Below are 8,847 nucleotides of genomic sequence, written 5' to 3' on the forward strand. Positions count from 1 at the left end.
TGTAAAGTACCTACACAGTCTGATAGTCTGAGTGCTCAATAGATAATAGCTGTTATTGTTGTTAGAGCTAGATAGGACCTTAGTGAACTAACAACCTAGCAGATTCCACCACTTGATAAACTGTCAAAAGAAATCCAAGTGCCTCATACTGCAGGTGAAAAACCTAAGCCCTCACAAACTAGCTAGTACGAGAATTAAGGGTCAATCATAGAATGCATACTGCTCTTCAACTACAAAAAAGCAAGTTTGCTACATCCTTAACACTGTGGTAGAGAATTCAGTTCTTGAGTTGTTATTATCCAGTCAAGTGTCTGACTTGTCTTCCTAGCTAAAACATAAGCTTACTGCCGTGAGACTTCCTTTGGCGAACCTCTCATGCCATGCTGAACTAGGCAACTGGAAGTGAGAAGCCCTGGCGTTAAATCTCATTTCAGCTACAGTGTAATTGGAACGTTATTTAATCATTATTGTCAGTTTCCTAATATGTAAAATGAGGATAAAAACACATACCTCATGCAGTCCCTAAGAGAACAAAATCAGGAAATGCATGTACAAGCCTCAAAGAATACACAGTAAACAGATAATAGTAATAGTAAACAGATAATAGTAAACTATTATTTTACTCGCAGAATACACACAAATATCTGAAGATATAAAAAATATAAAGGTGCATAGAAAGAAAAATATGGAAAAAAGTATGTTTTCTGTAAGTAAAGCCAAGGCCTTGACAACAAATTCTCTAGATAGGTAAGATTACGGCTTGTTTTTTTAAATAAATTTATTTATTTTGGGTTGTGTTTGGTCTTCGTTGCTGCACGCGGGCTTTCTCTAGTTGCGGCGCACAGGCTTTCTCTAGTTGCGGTGCACAGGCTTCTCACTGCAGTGACTTCTCTTGTTGCGGAGCACAGGCGTGGGCTTCAGTAGTTGTGGCACATGGGCTCAGTAGTTATGGCTCACGGGCTCTAGAGTGCAGGCTCGGTAGTTGTGGCGCAGCATGTGGGATCTTCCTGGACCAGGGTTCAAACTCGTGTCCCCTGCATTGGCAGGTGGATTCTTAACCACTGCGCCACCAGGGAAGTGCCGAGATTACAGTTTTCTTTCTTTGCGTTTGTGTTTTCAGATTTTTCATTAATTACACATTGCTCTTGTAATACAAAAACAAAACTTCACAGGAAAAGTATTTAAATTTAATTTTTAAAAATTAGGGCTTCCCTGGTGGCGCAGTGGTTGACAGTCCGCCTGCTGATGCAGGGGACACGGGATCGTGCCCTGGTCTGGGAAGATCCCACATGCCGCGGAGAGGCTGGGCCCGTGAGCCATGGCCGCTGAGCCTGCGCGTCCGGAGCCTGTGCTCCGTAACGGGAGAGGCCACAACAGTGAGGGGCCCGCGTACCGCAAAAAAAAAAAAAAAAAAAAAAAATTAAGTGGCCTTTTCACTTAGTTAAATCCTAGTTCTTTTACATATTTAAAAAACTGCATTTTAAAACATGTACAACTAACAATAGCTTCGTAACATCTGGAACTGTATGTTCTTAACTTAATAGTGTCCCCGGTAAGAGAGCAACCATCTTTTCCTCAATTACTAATCTCCACAAAGAAATCAACAATATTCTACACTAACCTGAAGTCAGTACATTTTCAAACCACAACTCCTTTACTGTAACTCTACAGACCATCATCATTAGCAATAATAAACCTATTGCATAATTTAATTACTCTCAAATTTCATTTAAATATTAAACTAAAGCAAAAAGGAAATATTGCAAATATTATAGCACTTTAAAATGTTCTATAGTTGATCAATTACACAGTCAAAACCAGAAATCATGGAGCTCTAAAAGTAATTCTATCTTCTACAGAGAAGGCCTGAAAATTCATTCAGCCATCTTAGAGATCACACATTTCCCTGGAACACCATGGAAACTTTCCTCTCCAAGAGCCAGAAATTGAGTGACTTACTTTCAACTTCTATTTAAAATTATATTCTGCTCACGGCTATGCAAGCTGCAATGCTATTACAAAGCTTAAAATCATATACATCAGTTAGAAAGCACTTTAATGACCCCAAATGGGCACAAGGCTTTTTTGGGGTTAACGAAAATGTTCTAAAATAAGATTGTGGTAATGGTTACACAACTCTGTAAATACACTACCAGAGAATGTAAATTCCATCTGAAAGCTTTAAAAAGGAAACAAAAAGAAAAAAGGCATCTTAAATGACCAGTAGTATAAACCCTATGATGCCTCACTCCAGATAAAAAAGGCTATAAAAGCAAATTTTTATATAAAATTACATCCCCCATCAAGTGCTTAATTACCATATTTCCCATTCTTCCCAACCCCTATAGAGTTATCTGGCTTCAAACAAGAGTATATCAAGTTTTTATGTCTTTAACTACCATAGATCCACTGTTAAGTAAAAAGTGCAGGATGCAGAACAAAGTATTTAGTATGCAATCATTTGTGTAAATATTTGGGGGGAAAAAAGAAACTATCCTATTTTGGGGTTGAATCTTCTTCACCGGTTCCAATTATTTTGTGCAATTAAGTTTCAGTTCCACTAAAAATCTTTAATCAATATCTATAGCGCACTGCCTCAAGCATGATGATACTGGCTACTAATCCCATGACTTTGAAATTCTTCAATGGCAATTCGCATTTACAGCCAAGTGTGCTGGGGGTGGGCAGGGCAGAGAAAAGGGGAGAAAATGAGGAGGAAAATCACAATCACCTGTATATTGAAAACCACCATTGAAAGAAAAGAATACACCAAAATGTTACCTGCTGTTATCTCAAGGCAACTTCTGGTTTTTTCTGATAGTTTCTAAAATCCCTCACTGACCATGTATTATTTTTAAAATTTAAAAAAAATTACTTAAAATAAAATTACTTCCACACTAAACAAAAGCCAAACTGAAAACTCTACACAGTATCTGTATGATTCTATGTTTAGGACATTCTGGAAAAGGCAAAACTATGGGGACAGAAACCACCCCAGGTTCTGAGGGTGTGGAGAGGGGATGACTGCAAAGGGGCAGGATAGAAATTAAGGGGATGGTGGAACTATTCTATCCCTCCATGCTAGTGGTAGTGGTTACACAACTGTTAGCATTTATCAAAGCTCACATAACTGTATGTCAAAAAAGATGCACTTTACCATATGCAAATTAATCTCAAAAAAATTCACGTAATTAAATTAATAAAACTGCTTCTGCGGTGAGCCAATATTTTTTCCAAGCGGACAGTTTCATGGGATAAAAAATACTGTAGGGCTTCTCTGGTGGCGCATTGGTTGAGAGTCCGCCTGCCGATGCAGGGGACGCGGGTTCGTGCCCCGGTCCGGGGGGATCCCACATGCCTCGGAGCGGCTGGGCCCGTGAGCCATGGCCGCTGAGCCTGCGCGTCCGGAGCCTGTGCTCCGTAACGGGAGAGGCCACAACAGTGAGAGGCCCGCGTACCGCAAAAAAAAAAAAAATACTGTAGACTACTGAACTACTTCAAAAGCCTCATTTTATACAAAAGACTATAGCCCAGGGATATTTGGTCAAGGGTGCATTGCTAGACAATGTTAAGTAAGCTGAAGTATGTACAGACCTACAATTCCCATGTGTTTAACTTCAAATGCACGGCTCCTTCCACTTCATCATGCTCACTCTTCCAGAGTTCGAAGACCGTAGTTTACACATAGTGCATGTACAAATGGAATATGGCAGGACATAAAATTCCAAACGTTCAAGTGCTATCTCAGTAGAGACAACGTGACTAGGGTCCTTCCCAACCTCTGCCAAAAAACCACCTTACTTTACTTTGTTAGGCAAAAATGGGTAATGGAATCCAAGTCTCTAAGAATCAAGCAGATTTTGTAGAGTATGGATAGGTATCAACAACAAATACTTTGGAGTTTCAAAATGGCGGCATTTGATTCGTGAATTGCCAAAAGCAAAATAAAACAACAAAAAAACTTTGGGAAACCAAAGTAAGATGGTAAACAATCTTTACTAAAACATTCAAACTGACGATCTTATTCAATCTTATAAATTAAAAAAAAAATAAATGTATAGCAGGTGAACAACATAAATAAAATACACTTGGATAGAAAGAAATGGTGTTGTATCTACCATCAACACGCTGAAAACAATTTGTTAAGGCAAAATAATCTTTTCTGTATTTCGATATGCCAGGAAAAAAATGCATACCTCCATTACACAAGAACTGAATAGCCAAATAGTAAAAATGATACAAATATGATGAACCTTATCTACCCTTGACAAGAAAAAGTATAAGCCCATTCTTTGTGCATTGTGCCACAATTGTATCTGCTGTCGTTCAGAGAAGGCAGCCATTAGGTTTAAGAATAGAAGGGGACTTCCGTGGAAGTGCAGTGGTTAAGACTTCGCCTTCCATGCAGGGGGTATGGGCCGGATCCCTGGTAGGGGAACTAAGATCCCACATGCCTCCCAGCCAAAAACAACCAAAACATAAAACAGAAGCAAGAGTTGTAACAAATTCAATAAAGACTTTTAAAATATGGTCCACATCAAAGAAAACCTTAAACAAATAAAGAACAGAAGTTAATTAAGTATCTACTCAAATTTTACTCAAGTCTTTCCTCTGACACCTAGTTGTAAACCTAGACTGATAATGTAACCAGTCACACATTAAAGGATTAAAGGACTCCTTTCCACCAAGCAGTCCCAGTTTTTACTTCATGCTAACCACCTAAGATTTAAACTTGTAAATACTTATGGAGATCCTTCAGAGCCAACTGTGATTCCCCACCATGCTATTACCAAGGGATAGCTAAACCAATTCCACATAGCTAATTAGCAAACTAGGAAAGGAAAAGCAACGCTGAAACTAGGAATTATGACCACCTAGTTAAAAAAATTCTGTGCGGGATTAAAAGGCACGCTGAAACGAAACCCAGTGAGAATACATTCTGCGTACTCACAATACTACTCCTGTATTAGGAGAAGGCCCTTCATAAAAATAGCCAGGACTCTCAAACATTTGAAATGCTGGCTTAGTGACACTGACTGACAGACAACAGCTGGGGAGATTTTGTATTGATCTTGTAACCTCGTGGCATACTTTGGGAGAAAGGGAGAATCGGGAGAAAGGACCGTTATAATGGCAAAACTAAACTGTAAGGATTTCATTTTCATCTATGTCACCCCTACACTGGAAGCCCCTACTAAATTCCTCTACTCTCGAATTCCTCTTCCGTTTTCCAGATCCGATCCCACAGTAATGCACCTCCTTCCACCCGATGGAAACAAAAAACCTCGGTGGGGTGGTCAACACCTTCCCAAAACACTGGGTACCAACTGATAAAGAAACTAGTCACCTCCCCACCTGTGTCTCCTTAATCCATTTCACATTTTAAATCTTAAAGCCTAGAACTCTCGCCTTTTCTTCCGTAATAGAGGAGCTAAGGCGCCGCCCAATTTCCCAGGCCGCAAAAAATATTTCTACCCGCCACATTTCAAGATTTTCTAGTTTTCTCTTCGATCCTAACCCTCAATCCGGCACCCGCTCCCCCTTCAGACACAGAAGTTTATTAGCCCGAAACCCTAGTACAAAGGTGAATTCCTAAGATTCCGCGAGGCACCCCCCCCCCAAGGGGGTGGGGAGGGGTCGGAGCAGCGGGCCGAGGCGCTCCCGCTCGGCCCAGTCCGAGGGGCGGGGGAGCGGCTGTGACCACACAATCCCACCACCTCCTTTCACGACTGCCCCCAACCTCCCGGAGCTCGGGCCTGCTCCCAGGGAGCTCCTTGCCGCCATTCGGCTTCTCCTCACCGGCCCGCCAAGGGCCACACGAGCATCCAAGAAGATGATTAATAAATAGGAATACGCAAAAGATATCCGACGTGTTGTTTCAAAACATAACGGAGCCCGGGCCCCCGAGACCGTTAAACCGCGGGTGGAGGGGGGAGAAGCGATGAACCTAGCGGCCTCGGGCTTTGGCCTAGCCGCCATTTTCGACCCCAAACCTCACTCTCCAGGACCACCAACCCTCCCTCAAACCGGCCCCAGCCCCCAGAAGACCCGACAAAGCGGCAAAAGGGTCGATACCTTGTAGAAAGCCCCGTTGGAGCCGCGAACCTCCACCGTCAGCTCCGCCATGTTGGAACCGCAAAGGCCGCTGGGAAGAGATTCTAGAAACTTTCCAACCAGAGAGGAGGAGGGGGAGGGGCGTGAAGGAGGCAGGAGGAGGGACGGGGAAAACGGGGCGGGGACTGGGATCCCCCGCCCCACACCCCTGGGGTCTCACCGCGCAGTCCTGATTCTCCCAGTGGGATCCCCCCGCTCCTTACATCGCTAGCCCCCGGCTCCGCCCGCCGCCGCAACGTCCTGTTCGCCTCCCGACACAATCGCCCGACCTTGTTGACCCGCCCCTACGTCCCCGCCCCCCAGTGCCCGCAGCTTACCAGCCCCAGCCTGTGCGGGCCTCCAGCCAGCCGGGACTAAACTGGCCCGGCGGGCGCCGCCTGTCCCACGCTTCTGCGTTCTGCCGGTTTCGGGCATCCTGCTCTGAAACTTCCTTGAGGTGTTGGTAACCCTGAAGTAGCTTCCCCACCCAGAGAAGCCCCCACTCTGGGGGCTTCAGACGCCCACTGGCACAAACTTTGGGGGAAAGAGGGAGCCTAAAAATGGATATACAGAGGGCTCTAAATTCTCTCGCCTCGGTCTTAAAAAAAAAATCGGTGGCCTCCTCCTGACTCCACACTGTTCGGCCCAGCTCTCTCCTCACCTGTTACCACTTTAGCTGTTTAAAAAGTCAAACTAATTACGTCCAGTTCAACTTAGCTGTGTTTACAAGCCGCAGCAAAATGTAGGGGGTAATATCATTGTTAGAAGGTAATCAGGGAAACGAGAGAGAGGGAGAGCAAGTTTTCCCCTGCTGCAGTGCACGCGAACTTCCAGAAACAGGATAAGAGCAGAACCAATTTGGCTTTTCTACCAGAACCTGCAGCAATACCGTAAGCGTTATGATTGAGATACTTTGAATATTTGTTTTAACAATAAAAGTTTTTCCCAAAGCAAGACCTTTGGAAATAATAGTGGAAGTATTCTTTTCTGTGTGTTGTCTTACCGTTTTGACAGAAAAACTCTGGAAAAGGATGCTCTGCTGGCACTCTACCGCCTCAAGGAAATGACCACTGGCCTTGCCCTAGCCTTTCTGGGGAAAGGGGCGGAGGGGGGGTGTCCTTTAAAAATGTACATAACGTTCCATCAGCACTTCTACATCTCCAAAGGTTAGGAAAGGAAATGGAGGCTTCAAAAGTGCACCATATTGCTATGTACAGAATGTTCTTTATAAAATGTTCATCATTGTGAGGAAAACGCAAACACACTAACCCATCAATGAGTAATAGCCACCATTTACTAAGGGCTTCACGTGTCCAACACTTTATATACCATCTTATTATGATCCTTCAGAACTATAATGCCCTAGTTTGCTTTTTCTCCAACAGCTTTATTGAGATATAATTCACGCACCATACAATTCATCCATTTAAGGCATACAGTTCAATGGTTTTTAGTATATTCACAGAGTTGTGCAATCATCTCCAAAATCAATTTGAGAACATTTTCACCACTCCCCCAAAAAACCCTTTCACCTGTTGATAGTCACTCCCCATTTCACCCCAACTCCCAAAGCCCTAGGCAACAGCTAGTCTGCTTTTTGTCTCTATAGATTTGCCTAGTCTAGACATTTCATAAAAATGGAATCATATAATATGTGGTCTTTTATGACTAGCTTCTTTCAGTTAACATAGTATTTTCAAGAGTCAGCCATGTTGTAGCATATACCACTATTCATTCTTTTTTATTATCAAAAATACCATTGTATGATATACCACATCATTTTACTTATTCATTCATCTGTTGATGGACAGTTGGTTCGTTTCCACTTTTTTAGCTGTTAGGAATAATGCCGATATGAAGATTCCAACACAAGTTATTGTATAGACAGATCTTTTAACTGCTCTTGGGTATACACTTGGAATTGGAATTGCTGACTCATGGCAACTCCATGTTTAAGCTTTTGAAGAATTGCCAGACTCTTTTCCAAAGCAGCCACACCATTTGCATTCCCAACAGCAATGTATGAGTGTCCTACTTTGTTTTACAGATCTTCCTTCCTTCCTCCCTTCTCTTCCTTCCTTTCTTCTTCCTTCCTTTGCCTTCGCATTTGTTTCTCAATGTGAGTGACTTTGGGTAGGGCTGTGAAAGTTCCGTTTGGACCAAGGCCAAATTATCTGAACTTTGAAGAATAATGATTGGTCCTCTTCAGGCCTTGCATGCTAAAAACATTTTGAGTTTGGACAACCTCCTCTCCCCCCACCAAACCCCTTCCCACCAACACTTTACTACTCCTGCTGGGTAGACCTTATGATTTCCATTAAGCAATTGAGATTTGCAGCAACTGTTACTGACCAGGGTTCTTGGCCTCCTTAATCAACAGAAATTGATGAGGTCAGAAAAGAAACCCAGGCAAGGCTATATTGGGGCCCCTGCCGCAGCAAGGGGGATTGAGAATAAACAGCACTTTCCCTTTTTTGCTCATTCCCTGAGGGGCGGGGGAGGCAAGCTTGTTCTTTATATGGGGTGAGGGTAGGGGTGTGTCCAGGGCTCAGGCCAGAGGGGTGTCTTAGGTGGTTTGCCCACCCCTTAGGTGGTGCATGGGGCATGCTCAGTACCCTGCTTTTGCTCCAAGCTCTTCAAAAGTGTTAGTTGGGATTTTGGTCTCTGTATCTTTTGTCCAGGATTTGCCCTAACTGTGCATGCATGCAGTTATTTTTATTCCCATAGACTTTCTTTGTATTTTGTTGCTGGAGG

General features: G+C 43.2%; 1 protein-coding gene across 6 annotated transcripts in view; it reads right to left on the bottom strand.

Annotated features, from left to right (window-relative positions):
* The window catches only part of FXR1 (FMR1 autosomal homolog 1), a 57,647-nt gene extending 51,315 nt beyond the window's left edge, over window positions 1-6,332 (bottom strand). For 2 of the 6 annotated variants that reach the window (XM_022571441.3, XM_089910808.1), the window contains exon 1: window positions 6,076-6,331. In XM_022571441.3, the coding sequence (XP_022427149.1) occupies window positions 6,076-6,126 (51 nt within the window). In that variant the 5' untranslated portion in view covers window positions 6,127-6,331. Of the gene's footprint in view, window positions 1-6,075 lie in introns of all 6 variants that reach the window. The other 4 variants (XM_022571417.3, XM_022571430.3, XM_089910809.1 and 1 more) reach the window with 3 other exon arrangements.
* Between the last annotated feature and the right edge of the window lie 2,515 nt (window positions 6,333-8,847).

This window comes from Delphinapterus leucas, chromosome 4, assembly GCF_059928025.1.
Source record: "Delphinapterus leucas isolate spDelLeu-1000000601 "Yukka" chromosome 4, BTC_Dleu_Yukka2, whole genome shotgun sequence".
NCBI classification, from domain to species: Eukaryota; Metazoa; Chordata; class Mammalia; order Artiodactyla; family Monodontidae; genus Delphinapterus; species Delphinapterus leucas.